The 23,383-nt window shown below is 35.9% G+C and overlaps 1 protein-coding gene across 1 annotated transcript in view; it reads left to right on the forward strand.

The window, feature by feature from the left end:
• The window catches only part of Nep3 (M13 family metallopeptidase neprilysin 3), a 103,722-nt gene that overhangs the window by 29,298 nt on the left and 51,041 nt on the right, over positions 1-23,383 (forward strand). Inside the window, exon 2 of the mRNA XM_081740629.1 lies at positions 8,772-8,934. Within this exon, the coding sequence (XP_081596755.1) occupies positions 8,772-8,934 (163 nt within the window). The remainder of the gene's footprint in view (positions 1-8,771; positions 8,935-23,383) is intronic.

The following is a 23,383-nucleotide window of genomic DNA, read 5'->3' on the forward strand; positions in this document are numbered from 1 at the left end:
CTTCGTGCCAAGTGAAATTTGAGGTGGACAAATACCGTGTGCATAGGTATGTGCTTTCTTGAGATTTTCCATTTTCCTCCCACTTTCTTCATTTCACCATTTCATTCATCATCATTCTCCCTTAGCGTAGGTGCATAATCGTCCAACGTTAAACTAGATATTCAATTTCAATAATAATAATAATAAAAATTAATTCAACTGAAAGGACTGTAATTTATGTGGACAGCAATTATCATAAATATGCAACCATTATAAAAACAATGCTTTGAGTAGAAAGATAATCCTTTCCAAGTGTTAACGAATGTGCACGAGATAAGACATGTCTCGAGAAAGAGACAAGACGCGCTTTGTGACATCCAAGATAATACGAGGCAAATGTTTTGGACACGAGATAGCTTGTAAAATGTCTCGTCTTGTCTGGAATGTCTCGAAAACAAAAGTCTAAGTTTTAAAATTATTTTTCAAGATCTATTCTCTCAGAAGTAGTTCTCTGCCTTAAAATTAATAACGATATTTGTGATTTAAAAAAAGATAAACAATGCCTAAAGTTAATAGTTAACTTTTCGAAAAGAAGCTTCATTAAGGGTGAACCTGAAAGATGCCCACAAACTTCGGGAGGTGATTCGTGGCATCAAAAGGAGACAAATGGTCCTCTTGCAGTTTTCGAATTCGGCTTCGTTGTCGAGATACAGGGTTGCCAACTGGTCGTGTTTGAGAAACTCACTGGGAATAAATTCAAGTCCAAGAATTAACTACTACTCATATATTTTTCAGGTCATTTGACTTATACCATGTTGTAAGGTCAAATATTTATTTATGAAGTGTGTACAAAATTCGCCAGGGTCTTTTCTGAGAAAATCGTCGAGAAAAAGTCACCTCCAAGAATAAACTACCCCTCGTAAATTTTTCTAAGAGAAATATCTGATACTGCAATATAGGGTTGTTAATTAAATATTGATTAATGAAAAATAAACAAAATTGTTAAAACCATTTTTGAGAAAATAGCGTTTTTCGATTTTCGGCTGTTTGTAAACCACACTTATTTTAGGTGGTAGGAAAAAATGGAAAAGCTCCTGTAAGAATACTAAGTAAACCCTAAGTTTAAAATTTGGTGTAGATAAGTTGAACGGTATGGCCTCTAGGCGAGTGCATATAAAAGTGTGCCGAACGGACGGACCGGAAGGACGGGTGTCGAAAAGTTACATTTTCTGTATGTAGACGTCATGAAACATGTAAATCCGTTGAAATCTGAATTTAATATTATTTTCACAATCACCATATTTTCTTCTCTCTTTTGTCGCTCGAAAAAGAAAAGCCTGAGTTTACCACAAAAAGCTAGGGAGTTTCTCAAAAAATATTCAATTACAGGGCCACCGCACTAAACTTTTTCAATTCAATTTCTTAACTGTGTTAGGCGGCAGTTGTTACTGAAGTGTGTATTTGGATAATACAAATAAAATTATCGTATTATTCAAATACATCGAATGTCAGATTATCGAATAAAAAACTTCGATTGAAGAAAATCCACACTACAAAACTAACTCACACTTTGAGCACATTTTCATTAGACTTATAATAGACCAATTAATGCAATCATTGTTTATGAAATATGAAAAAAATCAAATGAGTCACTTTGGGAAAGTCGTTCAAAAAGAACACGTCAGGAGTAACCTACCTCTTGTGAATTGTTTCGAACAATGAGTTAAGATATACTTTCGGTTATTAATGAAATATTTATTTGCGAAATTTGAACAAAATCGCCTGTCGTTCGAGAAAATTGTCGGGAAAATAACCTTGACCCCAAAAATAAACTATCCGTTGTAATTGTTTTTCATAGAAATGATTTATACTAAAATATAGGGTTATTAATGAAATACTTATTTATGAATTATCAATAAAATTGTCCGAGTAATTTTTGAGAAAATCGTGAGGGAAAAATAACTCCCCGAATAAACTATGTCTTGAGGATTCTTTCAGGGTAAGCGAGTTATTCCATATTACTAGGTTTTTAATGAAATATTTATTTCTGAGTACGAACATAATTGCTTGACTCATTTTTGAAAAAAACCGTGGAGGAAAAACACCCCCAAGAGTAAACTACCCCTCGCATATTTTTTCAGGACAAACTAGTTTTGCCATATTGTTCGGTTATTAACGAAATATTTATTTTTGAAATATGAATAAACTCTTTTGAGTCGTTTTTGAGAAAATCGCCCAGACAACACTCCACCAAGAATAAACTACCCCTCGCACTTTTTAGAACAAACGAGTTATGCCATATTGATAAGTTATTAATGAAATCTTTATTTATGAAATAGGAACGAAAACATTTGAGTCCATTTTGAGAAAATCACTGAGAAAAAAAACACCCCCTTAGTTTAAACTACCCCTTGTAGATTTTTCTCAGATAAATGCCTTATACCACAAAATAGGGTTGCTAATTAAATATTGATTTATAAAAAAAAAAGAAAACAAGATCGTTAGAGCCAGTTGTGAGAAAATATCTTTTTTCTATTTTCATCGTACAGGAAACTACCCTTGTATTGGGAGTAGGAGGGAAATAAAAAAAAACTATAGGAAATACTATGAAAATCTTAAACTAAAATTTGGTGCAGATAAGTTGAACGGTATGGCCTCTAGGCGAGTGCACAGAAAAGTGTAGCGAACGGACGGACGAACAGATAGACATGTATCGAAAAATAACTTTTTCGGTGTTAGGGGCTATAATACGTGTAAATTCGTTGAAATCTCAAATTTGATTTTTTTTTTTGAACACCATACTTTCTTCTCTCATTTGTCACTTCAAAGTAAAAGGAACTCAGAACTACAGATAAAAGACACCTACTTTTACACATAGACATTTATTGATTTAAAACTGTTTTAGTTTGTGTCATTTCACTTCCAATTGAAAGGTTTTACAATGATTAACGGCATACCAATGACGAGACGGAAGTTTTCAGGAAGTAAATGCATTCAGAAGTCTAGACTGCATTACAGCTATCAGCCTGTTTTTATTTCTGCAATTGTTAACAGCTGTAATTTCGTCCAAACGCTACATGAAATAATTTTTGGTTGACGTCATTGTGTTACTATTTTAGTATTGTTCTCTTCAGACTTGGTTGAAGTTTTGTCTTAACGGTTATACATTTTTTCTTTCTTATTTCATCGTTACACATAAGAACAAAATGTTATGGTGAGTGGATAGATTCGAACCTACGAACATTGAGTTTATATTCTTCCAACACTTTACCAATGGACCAAGCTTTGTCTTCACGTTAACGCCCGGTTACAGGGTTTACTACGATTTAAATAAAATGGCTGGCTGTTAGAGTTCCCTGCTCACATATTTCGATAAATAATTTTCATTGCTTCGTAGATACGTAGAGCAATGTTTAGATACACATTTTAGGAGAGTGAATTTTGGTGTATATAATAATTTCATGCCAGGTAAAAGCTAGATAAGTTTTGATAAAATGTTTCATATGTAGTTCTCAATAATAGGCTTGCTGTTCGGAGTGAAGTTCCAAGGTTCAGCATTGACTAGCAGTTTTTGCTATTAATATCCCTTCTAACAATATTGGCAGTGGACAAAAGTTAGCCCGTGTTGAAGCTTTTTGCTCCTAATTTAGTTATTTTACTTTATTATTTAACGAACATATTGAAAATTGTCAGCAGGCACGTATGCAGTAATTTATTTCGGGAGAAGTCCGACTTCAATATTAGGATAAATTATAATAAAATTTAAAAGATAATCCTTAAATTTAGGCTAAATTTACAGAAAAGTTGGGATTTCAGAGGGGAGTCCGGACCACCTGGACCCACCCCTAAATGCGTCCTTGTTTGTCAGTAACGTTTCCTCATTTTGAAACCCTCAAAAACTTCGGATATATAAAGGAAAACGAGTTATTTTCGATAAAATATCACTTCAAGGAGACGCGACAGTTTTATTGCACATGGTGGTATCCCAAGTTCACAAGGGCAAGAATTTATTAATTTTGGTTCTCTGTCATTGTGCTCTATCGAAAGGTTAGGTTTGTAACATATTACTCCTACGAACAAGCATGACTGGCAGATAGGAATACTGAACACAACTCCAGAGAAATGCATGCTGAAATTACGTTTATAGCTACGCTTTGGTGATTTGCCCTCAAGGTCAATCGAGTGGTAATTCAGTTCCGTCTCTGTTCTTAAGCCATGTTCGTATTACTTCGAACAGTTTTGCTAATGAAAAGCATGCCTCGTAATATAACAGACTTCTTTCGCGTAAGAAATCGAAACTCAGTTGGTCAGAGCAACTAGTCTGTAAGAATTAGGTTGTTAGTTAGTTAGGAGCCCAGTACAAGTAAGGGTTTTTATTACTATTGTTTTTATCTTTTTTATGTGAGGAAAAATCAAATTGTGACATCGCGATATCAAATGTATTTGATTAGGTAGCTTTGTCTTAGCTAAACTTTAAACATCAGTAACCGTCGAAATTATTTCACTAACCGATCACTTACTGAACATTTCAAACAAGTCAAACCAGTGGCATAACATGAAGGTTAACCTCTCCTCCGCAGTCCTTAGTTATGCGTCCGTACTTTCAAGGGCGGACTAAGGGCCGGGCGACTGCCCGGGGCGCCAGAGAAAGAGGGGCACCAAAGCGAGCCTCAAAAAGTAAATTTTATAGTGTGCTTTCTACTGACGTTTTTGGTTTATATTCTTGTAAAGTAGTGGCAATTATATGATCTTTTTTCATTTCACTATGGAAGAAGAGAGTTTCATAGTACTAAGGGGGCTGTATCGAAAAATTGAGAGATGGCATGTAGAATAAAGAGTGCCGGGAATTAAGTATTGTTTGTTTGCTTGAGTTTAGCGTTCCACGGTTATGCCTTAATGGGCAAGGGAGATGTGGATACTAATTATAGTGGAATCCGAACCACTTTTATCGTTCAACAGTAATCCACCGGGAATTGGACCCGGTACCACAGAAGGCAGGCGTGCTAGCCACTAGCCCAGGGGGGTGGAGTTGGTATTGTTTATAGCGGGCCATATTCTTTGTGAAGTTTTCCTAGGTAATGGATTTCTTTTTGAAAATGGGTTTAAAACAGGGGCGTCATTTAGGGAGGGCAGGGAGGGGCATTTGTCCCCCCCTGAGTTTGAGATGTATATATATTTTATCATTAGAATAGTAGTAAATCAGTGAAAAACGCGAAATTTTACTTTTATCAAGAGGTCTTGCCCCCCCCAAAGCAAAATCTGAAATGACGCTCCTGGTTTAAACTATTAAAACACTATGATAAAATGTAAAATATAGGCTACTACTAGGGGAAGGGCGCCAAAAAGTCACTTTGCCCGTGTGAAAATTTGGCCTGCTCCGCCCCTGCGTACTTTCTGTATATTTTTTGGCCTTGCAGCTTGTGCGGTCCCCACGCCACATTGTTGCGGGGGCGCTATTTACGCCTACCCTTCGAACGTAATTCAATAACTGTTTAAGAAATTCTACCATCAGCGTGGAAACGGGAATATATTTTTCTAATAGTCCCATAGAACTTTCACTCAGAACGCTGGATGCAATTTTTCAGAGTGGGCTCTGGCTAAGTAGAAGGAAGATCTGATGTTTCCTAAGTAAGTTCCTTTCAGAAAGTTTGCTATTTCTTTAACAGTGATGTAAATAAACATACTCATCGTTATTAGCTCGACACCAAACCATCCTGGACAAATCCCTCTAGAACAATGATCGGCAAAAGTTATTCTGCCTAATTTTATAAGCGACTCAAGGGTGAAACACTTGTTAACGAAAGCAATGTTGTGTATATACTGCCTTCTTTCTGACAAAATATAAAGTCTTTTGTAATCTTTAGACACTTTTCCTATTCTTTTTGTCACCCTTGGTTGTGTAGGGAAGCCTCGAACAAATAAAGAATAGGTAATATTACAGTTAAGGGGCGCTATAAATATATTAGGTATTTCTTTTGTTACCTAACCATAACGGCCTAGGGTCGTCTTCAGTAGAATAAAAAATGCTACGTGATATTACATTCACGAAGGAGGAAAGGATGCTCTAAATATATTTCTTATTCATTTTGTCTGCCCTGCTTCTCAGAAATTATATACCTTCTGTTGGAGGGTGCTGAAAAGAGAGGAGGGGAAATAAAATGTCGTGCCCCCTCATACATTTTAAATTTTGTGACGTGGTTGCTCAAATTATTACTAAAGAAAGCACTTTAAACTAAGATGTCTATAGTTACAACATTATGTAAGGGTGGCATATTCAGGAATAATAATAATAATAATAATAATAATAATAATAATAATAATAATAATAATAATAATAAATATGAATGTCTTTGGAGAGCCGAAATTATGTGACACGAATCATTATAGGTAGAGCTTGAAGATGAGTGGTCATAGGGGTGGAAAAACAGGATTTTTCTCTCTCTGACTCTGTAACGTTAAGATTATGTGCTGAAGGTAAGAAGCATCATCATTCTACAATAGGTTGCTTTTACGTAGAATATCTATTACTTGAGCTCTCGTCCTTCGGGCAACTTTGATTATGTAGTAAATTCAAAACAATTTCAATTTAAGACAAATATTTATAGAGAAAATTAAACATTTAATAGGGAAATCTGTTATCAAAATATCCAATATCAAAATATTATGCATCAGTTAGCACAGGGGAAATAATTACGAATCTGTTTGCAAACAAAAATTAGAGACACTAATCTAAATGCGACGATATTTTCTCTCTCTCTCTTTTTTTTTTTTTTTTTTTTTTTTTTTTTTGGTATCGTCATGAGTTTTACACATATGTTACAATTTAATTCTTTCCCAAATAAAAAATAAATAAAATAACCTTAGCGATAAAAATGACAACAGTATTTCCACGGGATTCGAACCGTCTACCTTCGGTATACAAACTCGTTGCTTTATCTAACTGAGCTATTTGCTTTATCTAACTGAGCTATTTGCTTTCTTACGTAAGCTGAACCTGTTCTACAGTAAAGACGATTTTTCATTACGATTGGGCTAACAATTCGTCTTTTTCCATAGGTAATTTCCACTATTTGCACTATCTATACGTTAATACTTAGCATAGATTCATATATTTGGAGTTCGCTGATAATGCATATAATAAGACATACTAGAAATATTTCGTTAAAATTTTCGTTTGTAGATCTAATCCACGCTTCTCTCAATGACATAGATGTCGCTGCTTCGTGTTGAACTGCAGAATTCCCTCGCGTTCTTGAAAATTTCCCACTTTAGCAGAGTTGGTAATTCTCGAGATTTCTGTCGATTTAATGTTTTTTGCTTCTAATTTCTTTATTTTAAGCTAATATCTAACACAAATATTAAAAACGGGTTTGTTATTAACCTGTCCTGCTGGGGAAACCTTCCGAAATTTCGAACATTTAAAGAAAACGGAGATATTTTCAAAAAACTTCAAAATAAAGAGACGCGTCATTTATTTTGCTCATAGTAGTACCTTTCACTTCTATAGATAGGTATTTTTTAAAAGGATTTTTGTAAACATTAAATTATAAAACAAAAACTACATACGGTAGTTATGGTTTTGATTCCCAACATAAAAGAAATAAGGATTGTTCATGAGTTATTGAACTTCAACTTTCACTCTTGGCTGATGTGTGTGTATTTTTTAATTCGTATATTTTGTCTCGATTCGAATTTCAAGACGTCTCGAATTCGAGTCGAGTCGAGACAGAAACACATTTTCGAGTCGAGACAACATTTTCTCGAGACAAGTTGAGACAGGTTTAAATCTCGACTCGACTCGTGCGTATCCCTACTACGAACAATCATTGTCTTAATTTTGACTGGTGATACCCAGTCATGTTTTGTGTACTTCCGCCACTCGCGCCCATATGGTATTTGTATTTTGTTTAGTTCTTATTTTCAATTTTTAAATACTTACCATACATTACGGTAGTTGTAAATGAGATTTCCTAATAAAAATCCAGAAACATCTTGCTCGTAGTCATTATCTCTGAACACGTACAAAGTAAATTTGTAGAAACATAAGTTTGAAGAGAATTGTAAGTAGAAAATATTTTCTAATAAATCCCTTTTTCTTTTGTAGTAATAAATTTAACGGTATTCCATTCGTTGAGGAAAAGTTATAATCTACCAATCCCTGGCAATGACCAATGATTTGCAAATTTCTTGTTGATTTATTATTTAACAGTCTATCCATAGGGTAACTGGTGGTCATACACATATATTGACACCGTTTGGTACTGTCAGTGTTGCCTCTTACGCTATACTGCCATACTTGAGTGTCTATACTTGGTGTCAATGTATCCTTCTTGTTGCAGAACGATGCATTTCACCCAGTCGACCGATTAACATTTCCATTTGTCCACAAACGATTCCACACCTGTATGCAATTCATAATTTTTTTAAGTATTGTTAAAAAAAATGATTTTATATGAACGTGGCCTCCCCGAAGACAAATGTCGAACTCTATACTTTTGGTTTATATCTTTAAAATATCCACGTGGGCAAGCCTTCTCTGGGTGGTGGTTTCATTTCATTCGCAGTCGTGGTTCAAAAGTTGTTATGCTCCAAAGTTTGAGTTGCGAGACTTTCCAGACACCCAATTAGTGTTTTTTTTATACTCCAGTGGGAAAAATGTGTTATTATTATGCAGTTTTATTTGAGATAATGTTACATTAATATAATATTTCTAATAATATACAATATTTCAGTCATTAGAAAGTATCACGTCATTGTTATTTCTGATACCTCTCTGTTTTCTATCATTTCAGGGAACAACGTTATGGAAATCAAGAAGTCTTCTTGAAAAAATTTTAATTATTTTTTGTGTGATATTGTTACTTCTGATATTTATTTTGGGAACATGTCTCAGCTCCTTTCCTGGAAGAGGCTCCACACAACTCCACGTTGTACATCTAGGGGAACATCATCCAGGTAAGGAATTTTTATTCGTAAAATTAAGTTAGTAGTTTTCATAAAGACGAAAAGTTGTATGTATACCTAGGTAGAATCACCAAAGATACAAATCAATTGGCAACTTAATTCGGTTAACTAAGGCAATATCTTAGAACTTCAAACATTATTTTACGATTTGGCGATTACAATCTTTCTGATAAATAAAATACCTTCATTTTATAAAAAAAAAAAAAAAAAAAAAATCTTAATACTCGCATATTGATATGTTATATTGTTATCAGTACAACGTTAAAAGTTTTTAAAAAAGCTCCTTTCTGATTAACTTCACCCATGGGCGGAGCTATGGGGGGCATAGGGGACATTGCCCCCCAACTTTTTAACAAAAAAAAACATAATGCAACTTACAAGATCCTTCAATTCCCATTTGTATTAACCGTGCCCCCCAGCAGACAAAAGGTCTTCCCCTCCAGCAACCAATTCCTAACTCCGCCTATGACTTCACCCCATCAAGTGTATAAAGTCGTTTATGAGGTTAAATCCTTGGGTGAAATGAATCACAATTAGAATAGTAACAACCTAACTTTATTAAATCACAAGATCAAAACTAAAATTTTTGTGTTAGAAATATAAGATATCAAGGAATTTATTTTTAAAAAAATGTTTTGCCACCTGTTTACTAGTAATATGTATGAAAAACTTTTAATTTTAATCCACTTCACCCCATGTTACAATACCCCCCCCCACACACACACACACACACAAATACAGAGATTTAAAACACTCAACACGTCGCCATCAGTGTAACGCGCTTAATTGCTTAACGTGCTTAACTAAATAAACTTTGTTTTTCAAGACTTTGCACAAGCAGAAAATTTTCAATCCTAACCTTTGTGAAATGACGATTTATGACTTTTGGACTTTGGATTTTTGAACACCTTTTACGCAGCAAACAATTTATATGTGAAGAGAAAGTATAAGCTTCACTACGCTTAAGCCTGAAGTTAAAAAATATTATTTTCAATAATCATCAAATAGATGAGTAGTTTTCAGTGCAATGTAATAGGATGAAGAGTATTAAAAGTTAACTATTGGGTCTTAATTTACAAGAAATCTGTGTAACTCTAAAAACACTGATTGAAATATATTTCAAATTAAGATTAAGTTAATGAACAGACTGAGTATGTCGTAAAAACGATAGTGCAAAAGACACGAACTAACCTGTGCTAGGTGGCGACTAAAATGTATGAATGCTATCTAGCATAGTCAGGGTATAGTAAAGCAGGAAGCCCGCGAAGTAGCGCGGAAATATGTCCTAAGAGAGCAGGCGTGTTAGCGGCAGTTGGTGTGCGCTTAACTGAGGATAGTGAAATCACACTGTGTTCCTCATACTATTAGATCCCTTACGTGTCAGATAGGCTTATCGTTAGGGATCATGACTTAACACACTGCACTGACATGCGAAATCAGTTCATCGTGCCTTCGTTATGGGCTAGTACGTGCCTAAAAGCATGCCGCCTTATGCAGAGTCGTTTTGAGGAATGATTAGCGTCATACTAAAGATCTGACTACTACAGGAACCTTATGTTAGTCGAACTCTTTAGTATGGCTCTAATCACATGTCAAAATGACACTGCATACGGCCCATGCAGTTTAAGATTACTTTTTAAAGTTTTTGTTTAACATGTAGATTTAAAATGTTAAATAATCTGATGTAGTGCCTTTCAAACAATACGGGCTTTATGCAGAGTCGTTTTGACGCCTGATTAAAACCTTACTACGGGGTTGACTAACGGATGGTTATCAAAATTGTATTCAGAGTGTCTTATTAGGACGTAGTATTGGACGAAGTTAATCACGCGTGACTAATTAATCTAGAACAGATTCTAATCTTTTACCCACGATTTAGCGTGCAACACAACATTTCGTATTTCGTAATTCATGTATTTTCATTTTTCAAGACTACGCATGCGCTCATCTACTTTTCCGTAGTTGCCACATTTATTTTACTCACCGATGCATTAGGGTTCTATAAGTAAATTATACCCAAATCATCATTTTAGTTGTATTAAAACTAGACTCTTGAATACCAAAAAGTGCATCTTCCTTAGTAAAGATTTAGTATGCTTACTAACTAGTCTGTAACTAACCTTCGATTAACGAATTCTCTCTGAATACCCCCTACATCTTTATGTTACATTGGTAACCTGTTAGTTTGGTGGCATTACAGAGTGCGTAAACGATTTATACACATAATATTTGCTTAATATAAAATTTCATTTTTTAGCCTATTAGTTTAAAAATTACAAGACTGTTTCGAAGTAAATCGTCAGCATTGTGTATATATTATAGTATCGTTTCTTTCTTTGTTTAGTGAACTTTAGCAACGAACGTATATGAGACATGGACCTAAGTCTAACGTGAAATCAGAACCACTAATGCTTTCAAATTTTTAATGCTCTACCACCGAGAATCGAATTTGACACATGATGGAAACAGATGTGTTTTTTTGGAATTTTGTCATTTTAATTTCCTAGACTTTTTTTTTTTTTAACATTACAGTCCTCGTATAGAATCAATACTAATACTCTTTTGTGGCTGTGCTCTAGTTAGTTACGTTACTAATATCATTTTAGTTTAATATCATGGAGTAAATTCGTTGACTTTCTGTCGCATAATATTAGTATAAAAATTATTAGGTAGCAGCCTCAGAAAGGTTAGGAACATTTTCATAAGAACACTTCTCTGTTTACCTAAAAGCTATTGATTATGGGGATAGTATTCAATTCAGTCGCAACCAGATGAGCTGCATTTGAACTGCTGTCCGTTCTGTTGTTCCAGTTTTATAAATAGAACTGAATCAATTGCTTCATTTCGTTGCCGTTCATTGGCAAATCTGTTGTGAAATGAACAAATAGATCAAATACAGACAAACACACCATTATCTCGTAGTTCTCACCGCAGCACTGAAAATTTACGATTACACATATCGTGCGCGAAGGTAAACGACACAGAATGAACTCATTTGCCCAATTAGAAAACAAGGAATATTCAATTATACATTTAAAAAGTGTTACAATCATGATTATTAATTGCAGAACAAAAAGTTTATTTTTTCCATTTCACCGCTTTTACAACAATGCTGACTTTGTCAAATGAATGTCATGACAAATAAAGTCAATGACTTTACTGTTGGTTAAGGTCAAATAAACAAACTCCTGGCACAAGAACCCTAATGGGGTCAGAGCCTAACAGTCGTCTTGTGGCACTCATGCCTTAGGGATGAAGTGTATTGAGCACATCAATCCCTCTCGCCGTTATTGCTGTTTTTCTAGACCGGAGTTAGCTTCTTTCTTTTAAGTAACTCCTCAATTGTCCTCACGACGCCACAATACCAACACCATCTGGTGACTACGAATGGTCATCCATCTTTCCTTTGATTAGACCTAGCACTGCTTGACTTCGTTAATCTCACGGGATACGGTTTTCCAGTGCGGCTGGTGCGTTGTCATAATAAAGTAGCTAAAGCTCTGAAATGTTGTACAGATATGTAAACTCAAGGACAATACAGTACAATATTTTCACATAGTTTTCATTGTGGCTATCGTTTTACTATAAAAATTAATACGAAATAATTAGTTAAAATTAATTATTGAGCACCTGGTGCTTATACAACCCAAAACTCTCATAAAAATTTGACTGATTGTAAACAACTAACTCTGTGGATCACCACCCGGAAGTAAATACATATTTTAGCTCATTCCCTTAACTCCTACGCAATGAAACGTTACATGTTATAAATATTGTACTTTAAGATAGAGTATTCTTTCAGCTACAGCACAAGACACACTGATTCATTTGGTTGTGTCTCCTAATACCGGAAAGTGTAACAAATAAAAGAAAATATTTGATTCGTTTTACAATGATCACACAAGATGGCACTTGCTGGTAGATCTTACAAGAAGTGCTCAGTTCTATGAAATGTTTATTTGTATGTGTAAAGTATTTTAAGGTAACAATCTTATCACGGAATAGATATATTGTTTGACTGTTTTTCGTGTTATGTTTCATATTTTGCTTAAATATTAATTTACATTTAAGGAAATAGGTTTTGAGACGAAACTTGCACAGAACGCCATAATCCGTTGTTGCCAAATTTGTACGTTTACTGTAGTAATCACAATAAGAAAATTCCTGGATTCTAGCGCTGCAGTTCGAGAAGCGGAATCGCGGTAAGGGTCGAAAACTAAGTTTTCCAGTGAGTTTCTAAGCATAATTCCATGATTACTCCCTTTATTATCTGGCATCAGTAAACACTCGACAGTATCTGGCAATGTCGCATTATTCAAGCAGCGTTTAGCGTAGCACCGAGAACATCTAGTGATCCACCTTAACTTTATATCACTGAAGTGGACTAGTCTGAAAGATCGTAAAACAGATAACCAGAGTTTATTAATCAATATAATTTTATAGTAGGATTCTTACTACACCATCCACCTTCTAAGATTCAGTCAAGAACTGATTGAATCTTGAAACATCTAACCGTAAAAATACTTTCTAAAACAAGAAAATGAAATAAAAAGATTATTTTCTGGGGTGAAATGATGACGTTGGACTAAGGCTGAAAACACTGAGCGCTCTTCCTACGGTTGAATTTTCTGGATATCACTGAAGTGGTTTGCTATGATCCATTAAAATGAACCCCGCCCAATTATTTTTAGTCTGAGCACATTTTTTCATCTAACTTCACAAAAAAATATCCTGCTTATTGTACGTATTTTATACAAATATTGCTTTAGAAGATTTCGCTTATGGTTATTCTGCTGGTTATTTCCCAATAAGTACTTGTTATTAATGAAGTACCAATTATTTCAGCAAATAGTCTTCAACTTATGTACCTCAAGGGCTTACTTCTTCTTCTTTTCTACTTAATTGTGTTGTAGAATACGTATTTGGTACTTTTCTGATATAAATTTCAACAATATTGTATTAGCATTTTACGAGAAAATTTTTAAAAGAATGAAACACATATTAATCGTTAGATCCCATCGAGTTGAACAAAATCATATGACTGAATGTAAATTCTTATGCGCAGTTTTCGAGAAAATCGAGAATAACTTTCTGTGTAGTCTTAAAAATTAATGTTATACGCCAACGCCTGTGTTCGTAGGTTTCTTTAAAAAAAATCCCTCTACTGATACAAATTTTCCCTTTTCTGATGAAATTTTTCCATACTTTGAAAATAAAATGAACTCTTTTTAAGTTTTACGTCCCAGGACTATGCCGGTCAGGCTAAAGGAGACGCTGATGATGAGAAATAAATGAAATGATGAAATGAACAAAGTGGGAGGAAACGGGAGAACTCCGAGAAAACCCAAGCCCACGGTATTTGTCTACCACAAAGTTAACTTGACGCAAGATACGATCAAACCAAGGTCCCCATGCATCAGAGGTGAACGATCTATCACTAAGCCACCGCGGTTCATTTCCATATTTTATTGAGTTTCCAACTCCTATGACAGAAATTATGTGATAAGATTAATTTATCTATATTAAAAGAAGTGCCAACCACGTTTGTTTTATTCATTTGATTTTTGCTGCTATTTTTTCTTTAGTTTTTACTTTTTTTAACAGAAATACACAGTGATGCTATTCTAATTGTTTAACGTTCGGTTCTCTGTATCTGTTCATTCAAATTTCTATCTGCCCATTGAATTGAACCAATTCAAGTTGTTTGTTTTCACAATAATGCAGGCCAGCAGGATTATTATTATTATTATTATTATTATTATTATTATTATTATTATTATTATTATTATTATTATTATTATTATTATTATTATTATGAGACCGGGGCTTGTGACAAAAATCAGTTTTTATTTTTCTAAGATATCATTTTTACTAAATGTCAGAAAATTTTGTCTTAAAATAAAGTTTGGACATTCGACTACTCCCATAATTTTTTCTGCATCTGTATTTTTCATTACAAGAACAATACAATAGAAAAAACAAACACAAATGTTTTGTCATAACATGCCCCTTGCTGGGGTAGGTTGTAACTTTGATCGGGTAAGTTGTGACAGAAAGAAATGTACCAGATTTCGCTAATGTAATTTTAATATAAATTGTGCTAAACATAACGTAAAGGTAATGTTTCCTAACACAAATATTTTGCATACATAAAGAAACTACTTTCAAGTTTTCATTTGAACACTCTTTCTAAATTATCGTTATCGCACACAGTTAAATGCGCCAAGAATACTTCCTTCCTTATACTTAGTTTTATAATAGAATTACAATTTCTTTCAGAAATGGCTTATGATGCAAACCTTGATTACATAGACCCTCTATCATCGTCCGAGTTTAGTGTTGCCACGAGACGAGACGGGACGAGACTTCAGGCTGTCTCGTCTCGTCTCGTGCAAAGCGTGTCTCGTCTCGTGTCTCGTCTCGAAAAAATGTGCTTGTCCCGTCTCGTGTCTCGTCTCGAGAGGTTCTGTCTCGTCCCGTCTCGTCTCGTCTCGTTTGTCTCGTTTTGTCTCGTCTTGTCTCGTAAAAATATAGCAGCATACCATGGGAACGAAAGTTAAATGTAGCAGGCTGCACCATGCTAATCAAGATACAACTAAGTTACAAGTATTAACCAGAACACAAAGACAAGAAATGTCACGGTAACTACACCGTGAAGCCTTCACCTCTAGTGTATGTTGTAGTCGGTTCGATCTCGGTTAGTGCCATGTGAGCTTTGTGGTGGACAAACATTGAATGTGTGTGGGGGCCGCGGTAGTTCAGTGGTAGAGCGCTCATCTCTGGCGCTTGGGGTCTCGGGTTCGATCCCAGCCCCTGCCAAGTGAACCTTATGGTGGATAAACACCGCGTGTGTGGGTTTTCTCGGGGTTCTCCCGTTTCATCCCACTTTCTTCATTCCACCATTTCATTCATTACTCATCATCACCGTCTCCTTTAGCCTAACCGGCATTACCGTGGGACCTAAAACTCAAATATTTCATTTCATTTCATTTCATTTTTCCAATGTGTGTGTTTTCTCGAAGTTGTCCAGTATCCTACCACTTTCTTCATTCCACTAATTTTCCTATCATCATCCATTCGGGGTGGGCCAAAGTTGCCTAAAGGTCTTAAAAATAAATTCAAATAAGCTCACAAGGCAAGGACAAATAATTTACAAAATAATATATCTCTGCTGTTAGTTGTCTGAGGCTTCTCGACCCTGGCTTTTTTTTTTTTTTTTTTTTTTACATTCTGAAACATTGAAATTTGTTTCACCAGTTTCAATACACGAATATACAGTAAATTGCTCATAGGTACGTTGAAGATGAAGACACTAATCTCAAATAATGTTTACACGACAAGCAAAGTTCGATGTAAAGGTGTCACCATCCCCGACACTATCGTATACTATCAGCATATATATATATATATATATATATATATATATATATATATATATATATATAGAGAGAGAGAGAGAGAGAGAGAGAGACAGACAGAGAGATGGAAAGATATATAGATAAATAGAGAGATAGATATGTGTGTATACTTTGATTTCATATATTCCAGCCTTTAGGTTTCCATACCAATCCAAAAACTACTTTCCATTTTAGCATGTTTAGATTTGTTGCAATTATTATTTTTTTTTTTTTTTCAAAAAAAGCTCGGAACCAAATAATTTTATTGAGTAATGGAAAGTATTTGATTGAAATTTTATATGTTACTGCACAGTAAGCTCTACTTAAAGTGCCATAGTAATGGGAGCTGAACGACACATCGGACCAAAGAATGCTTGGGGCCAGTCTTCACCTCCATGGTACAAATCTGTTCCCATAACCGCGGGGCGTGTGCCACTAAATGGTGGTTGCCCCGTTTGTGTAACAAACTCATGACAGTACACCCAGATTAGCTAGTGGTCTAAAAAAGTTGATTTTTGGGTGGCCATTTTGGATTAAAGTTTCTTATATTGTCGTGATCTATTCGCAATCATACAACGTCGAAATGTTGACACATTGGGTACGGGGATTCGAACTTGTAACCGCAGATGATTGTATAATTTATCAATGAGGCATGTTGTGTTAATGCACGAATGATATCTTAATCAATCCATCTTAGTTCTTTCTTGCCATTCATTAGCATATTTACTTGGCCCTGTATAAAACTTTTTCGTAATATATCCACCACCGGTTATTAACCACTTTATTGAAACGATCACAATATTATATTTTAGAACTGGCCTTTGAAATTAATTCTTTATTATATTTGCTTTCCAATTCTTTTAACTTCGTTTGTAAACATATTATTTTGGCTTTGTACATACAGTTAGACTTCAGTTTTCCGTTCTCTTTACACAAAAAGGAGAGCTCTTCCTTTGGTTTATGCCCCTCACTCTCCACAAAACAAACGAAAAATAACATAAACAAAGAGTTATTTTTTATTTCAGTCACAATAGTTATTTCATGTGGCTACACCCCAATGTCTGATTTGTTTTTTTCTTTAAACACCTAACTTCCGTACATTTAATTCTTTCATTATATACATCAACACGGTTCCGTATAGTAAAGGTAAGTTTAGTGAAGGCACGTCTTGTTTAAACTTTTTCTTGGGTAGAATATTTAGAAGCTCACATTTTAAATTATGTCCATAAGCTTCGGGAATAAAATGATCGGAATAGACGCTGGCGTTTTCAACTTTAAAGATATCTTTCCGACAGCATTTCTTTCGCCAAACTTTCCGCAAAGGAACCGAGGGAAATACATGATAAAAAACTTTGGAACCCGTAGTATTTCTACTATAATTGCGACAAGTACTTAGTGTAGAATTCGACATGCTTATAGGCTAACACGAGCACTACAGTAATTAATGTTTTCTTAATACAGGAAAGCAAGAATCACTCACTTTCCTGCAAAAATCAAAGAAACAAACAAGGGTGAATGACAAGGACCTTGGGCGAAAGCTATTTCTGCTCCCGCCGTGATGTCGCAATTTTACTGCATCTTCGGTTTTCAAAGAAGGGTAGTTATGACGCGACCTTAAAAGAGGAGAGGAACAGTAGGGTCGGCGAACCTTGGAAGCAGAGGGCAATTTCGCATACTGGCCAGATCAAACATTTCCGCGTAACAAAACGAAGGTTCCCCTGTAAAATCTCTTCATTTAAAGTGTTATTGTTAGTATCATAAATTTGCTGAAAGCAAACAATTTGAAGGGTTCGTCGATAATATCTGCTTTTTTTGTCCTGCGCCCGCCTTCCAAACGAAGAGGTGAATTTTACAACATGACTGCTGTATAATAAGCGAGCGATTAGTAAAATGGTAAAAGTGTATTTTATGTGTATGTGTGTGTGTGTGTGTGTGTGTGTGAGAGAGAGAGAGAGAGAGAGAGAGAGAGAGAGAACAAGAGAGAAGACAAAAGTTGCAAGATGACATACTTCAATTGCCGTTTTCGGTTAATTTCGGTTCATATAGCAAAAAGAATACCGCCACCAGAGAATCCGGCATCTCAACCAGAACTTTCAACTACAGCCTGTAATGAGTGTAGACCTTATCCAGTTTTCAAATTGAATAGATGGGGTGGTAGTTCGGTTTCTTGACCTTGTAAAAATCTTCCCTGTCTTTGATTTTGTTTGTCATCATTCCAGCCAGAAATGAAAAAATAATGAGAATTCCTCAGGTTACAGCAAGGGGAATTGGGGACAAGACATTAAGAATGATATTCCTGGAAGCTCATGTATCACGATTGATTCATTCAATAGACAGAGGACACTTTTCTATGAAGGCTTTCCAACATGTTTTCTCACAAAGGGGATTTTCCTTTTGCAATCAATATGACCACTGGCAATTTCAATCTTGGCCATTCCCGCCAGCGTTTGCATTTTCGAGACACGAGACGGGACGAGACATTTCACGAGTCGTCCCGTCTCGTCTCGTGTCTCGTCTCGTTTTCGAGACGGGACAAGTAGTCTGTCTCGTCTCGTGTCTCGTCTAAATGGGTTCCGTCTCGTCTCGTGTCTCGTCTCGTTTACGAGACGAGACGAGACGGGACACGAGAAATGTCTCGTCTCGTGGCAACACTATCCGAGTTACAGTTGTGGCATACATAAATAGGATTATCTTCTGTGCACGCTTCGTGTGACCACTGGGTACAATCAACACATTGAACACACGATTCTCTGGATTTGGAATTAGGAAATGGTTCCAGACACACAAGACAAAAACAATCATCTTCACTATCATTTTTACGTTTTGAAATTATCATCCCCTTTTTTAATAGAGCTCTTCAGAATATTACGGCTTATACCCTTCTTCAGAGACTTTTCATGTCTTGCTCCTGCTTCTGCTTCTAATACTTCTTTAACTGGAGTATCAGTGAGTACAGCGGACACTCGTTTCTTCCTTCCTCGTTTAGATTCCCTGGGTCTAGTTTTTGGTAACGGACGAAGGGCGCTAGGACTAACATGATGAGGATTACTGTCATTTCTGGACGTTTCGTCTTAAGGCATTTTTTTTTTTTTGGCATAGACGACAATTGTTGTTTTTCTTTACTTGTAGAAGGTCTATTTGCAACAGTCGATAAGGTTTCAGATTATTTACGGTTTGTTGCTGGATAAGGCTGGTTTGTTTCCTTCACAGGTAAATCTGGGAGTTCTGAATTCACTTCTTGTGTAATGTTAGTTGGTCCTTGTTCTTCATTATGACCTGAAAGGTTCGTTGAGGATGCTGTTGAAGTTGAGTGATGTGTTAGCGAAGTACGTCCTAGTGCTAACTTTATAATGTGGTCATTATCTTCAATGTGACGATCAGTTACCTGTGGTGCCAAAAATCATCATCTGTAAAAATGTCTCTATTAAAGGGATATATACCAGTTATTCTGAATGCATTAAGAATATTAGATGGATTTACACTAAGAGGAAATACCGTTTTGACAATAGTCGGGATGTCATAGATACTAAGTGCGCACCCAGGATTGTTTTTCATCCATGCATCCATTCCATTTGCAACTAACTTTTTAAATGAAGAATATACTCCTCTGTCCAGGGGTTGCAGCTTATGGGACGTGTGAGGTGGGAATGACAGGAGAATAACACCATTTTTCTTGGCATAATTGATTACCTGCACTGAGATATGAGATTCATGGTTATCAAACAACAAAAGGACACGATGTTGAAGAAAACTGCCTGTATGTTTGACAAAATGCTCCATGAATTGCACAAACAGGTCTCCTGTCATCCAACCTGATGGATTACTTCCTGCAATACTTCCAGTAGGACTTTACCATGAAATCGAAGTCGGTCAAATCTCCTCTCCATGCCAATTAAGCTGAGTCCTAGGTTCTAATTACCTGCAACAAACTGCTCCTTGTAGAATCTGTACAGTGACTGTCTATTAACCTCATATTGTGCTGCACTTGTCTTAAAGATCCCTTGTTTTCGTGGTATGCTCGTGCTGTATCTATGTGCACTTCAATTGGTATCTGGCCTTTCTCTTTCTCTTATATGTTCGTACCATCTGCAACGAGAAAGATTGAAGCAAACATTAAAATGCAAATTCAAATTACTGCAAACTACATGGAAAAGGATGTTGTTATTGTTGTTAATGATGATGCGGAGTTCTGTCCAAAGGCCAGTCTCTGATTCAAAGTCTCTGGGCAAGATGAACCCATGGCGGTTTGTCTTTCTTTTCCATGGGATGGTGATGACGTCCTATCGAGGGATCTACAACTAAGGTGGGATCCGAACAATTTGTGTCTCCACCGGGAATCGAACCCGGGATCCCATGGGTACACTCATCCACAAGAGACATATGCAAAATAAACCAGTCTGAATCTGCAAACATTGATGCATATACGATCAACAGCGTGCTAATGATTTTATGCGTTAGAAATCGGAAATTTATTCCCAATACTAATAACGTGTTCACTTCCTAACAAAACATTAATAATATCTCTTATGTAAAATTAATAAAATTAATTTGACAATAAACTTCCATTGTCTGGTTTTCTGCGGGGTCAGTTGTGACATTTGTCACAATTTACCCCTAGCAGTGTGTCACAACTAGCCCCAATGGGTATTTTTTGCTTTTATTGGCAATTCAGTATTTCAGTTTTACTTTACCAACAAACAAAACCGTTTACATGCGTATTATAGTTGCTTTAGTTTTTAGAAAATATCATTAATATTTCCAACTATTTCATATTGAAGAAAACAGAAATCAAACTTACCTTGAAAAATAAATCAAGACCTCCACAAAACCAACTTTCTTCTACGCTCTGGCTTGGCGCGACTGACACTGATGGGAAACAATAGCCTATGAATTCGTGACTGTAGGCGTCAATCAGCGTCGCCAGGTCGTGAATATTGTTTGCATTTTTAATAGAAACATAACTGTCACAACAAGCCCCGGTCTCCTCTATATAGGTACTTTGGTTAGGTCATACGTGTGCCGGTGCGTAGGTGTGTTTATGTCTAGGTATAACAAGCGGTTGTGCGAAGTCGAAATATTTTAACAACCGGTTCTAGCGAACCGGCTGAATAGCACCACTGCAAATAAACCAGCTAACAATGGGTACAACGTATTTTGAATGAACACATACACACAAAACACAAATTATTGCTACCGTATTGGTTTATTTTTAAGAACAAAGAAAAACGTAAGCATTCATATTGGTCAATCAGTCAGCGTGAATTTCCCTGGATTTTCACGTTTCGTTGTTGAAAAATTCCCTTTTTGCTAAATTTACCTATGAAATTTTCTCAAGATTAGCCCGCAAACTACGAACATTGCTCCAATCACGCCCAGGCCGGAAGCCAGCCCAAAAATGTAGGGGGGGGGGGGGGTGGGCTGAAGTTAGGAGGACTCGATCCAACCATATTATAGCTCATTTGCAAGCCTGCCGTGAAAATTTTAGGGGAGCCCGCAAAAATTTATGGGGGGCCGGACCCTCTAGACCCCCTGGATACGAGCCTGATCACGCCATCTGTTAAGATTAATCTTGGTACTGAAGTATACTTAAGTATTATCAAGGTCTTAGATATAGCAATAGCAATGATATATAGCTGAAAGGTACGGTGAACTCTATGACTTTAATTTTTGTTCGTTATAACGTAGTCTAAAGATATCACATATATCACATATGGAGCTGAACAATATGACGTGCTTGAGGTTAAATTCACATGTGTAGTTTTCGAGAGGAATCAAGAAAAACTAATTTTTGTGGCGCTGAAAACAATTTGTGTTGTTGGCAGCGACATACGTAAGGGTGAGTTTTGCGGATCCTCACCTCCTGAAAACCCGGACTTTTCTGTAAATTTAATCTAATTTTCGATATAATTTTACAAGTTTTAATATGTCTGGTGTTCTAAAAATGGCGCTCACAGACTACAGAGTAATATTCTACAAGTCAAAATAAAGCGAAAAAAAAATATATATGTTATTGTATCCTTTAGAGTCCTCGTCTGGAGACGCGAGTTGCACTATGTGGCAACGTCGCAGATAAAGTACCAAAGATTAGATCTACCAATCCATCAAATAGTTACATCGATTCTTTCCAGATGGGAGTTAAGAGTCCCTATCACTGAGAAATTAAAATACCGCTAATTTTACAGTAATTATGTGATATCTTCAAATAGATAAAAGATAATAGAAAAGTGGATCAAGACCTCCCTAGACGATGTTATTTTGCGTGAGATACCGTTATCACGAGTCACCTAGTAGCTTTCCGTTTGCAGTTATTTACAAACGCGAAAATAAATGCCGATTTTCTAAATGGCTGGAAATCAAAAGCAGATAAATGAGTCGTAATAACGGTATCTCACGCAAAATAATATTGTCTAGGGAGATCTTGTTCCACTTTTTAATTATCTTTTATCTATTTGAAGATATCACATAATTACTGTAAAATAAGCGGTATTTTAATTTCGCAGTGATGAGGCCTCTTAAAGTTGATAGACGTTGACAGTAATACTATTTATTAGCTTAGCAATCGATGTAACTGTTTGATTGATTCGTAGAGCAATGTTAATGGTTCCAAATTAACTTACAACGTTGCCACATAGTGGAATTTTCTTATTTCCCTTAGCAGCCGAAAGAGATCTCAAAATGTATAACGCTATATAGTATTTTCACTTTATTTTGACCTGTAGAATAGTGCTCTGTTGTCCGTGGTCGCCATTTTAGAACACCCGATATAATTTATCCTCATATTAAACTTGGACCCCCTCCGAAATGCTTTGTATCCCTCCAAAGCATAAATTCCTGTGTATATCCTTGGTTGCTGCCAATAGTAATTACCAGTTCTTATCCTCCTCCTATTGTTTTCTTATTCTTCTTTTCCCGAGAGTGACACACATATACCTAATAGTCACACAGATACGCCCAGGGGCGGATCCAGGACCTACTTCTGGGGGGGGGGGTTGTCATACTGCTACTTTTAAGGGCTCCAAACTTTGAGATGGGTTTTATTTATA

The sequence above is a fragment of the Thermobia domestica genome, chromosome 15 (genome assembly GCF_964235325.1).
Source record: "Thermobia domestica chromosome 15, izTheDome1.hap1.1, whole genome shotgun sequence".
In the NCBI taxonomy this organism is placed as follows: Eukaryota; Metazoa; Arthropoda; class Insecta; order Zygentoma; family Lepismatidae; genus Thermobia; species Thermobia domestica.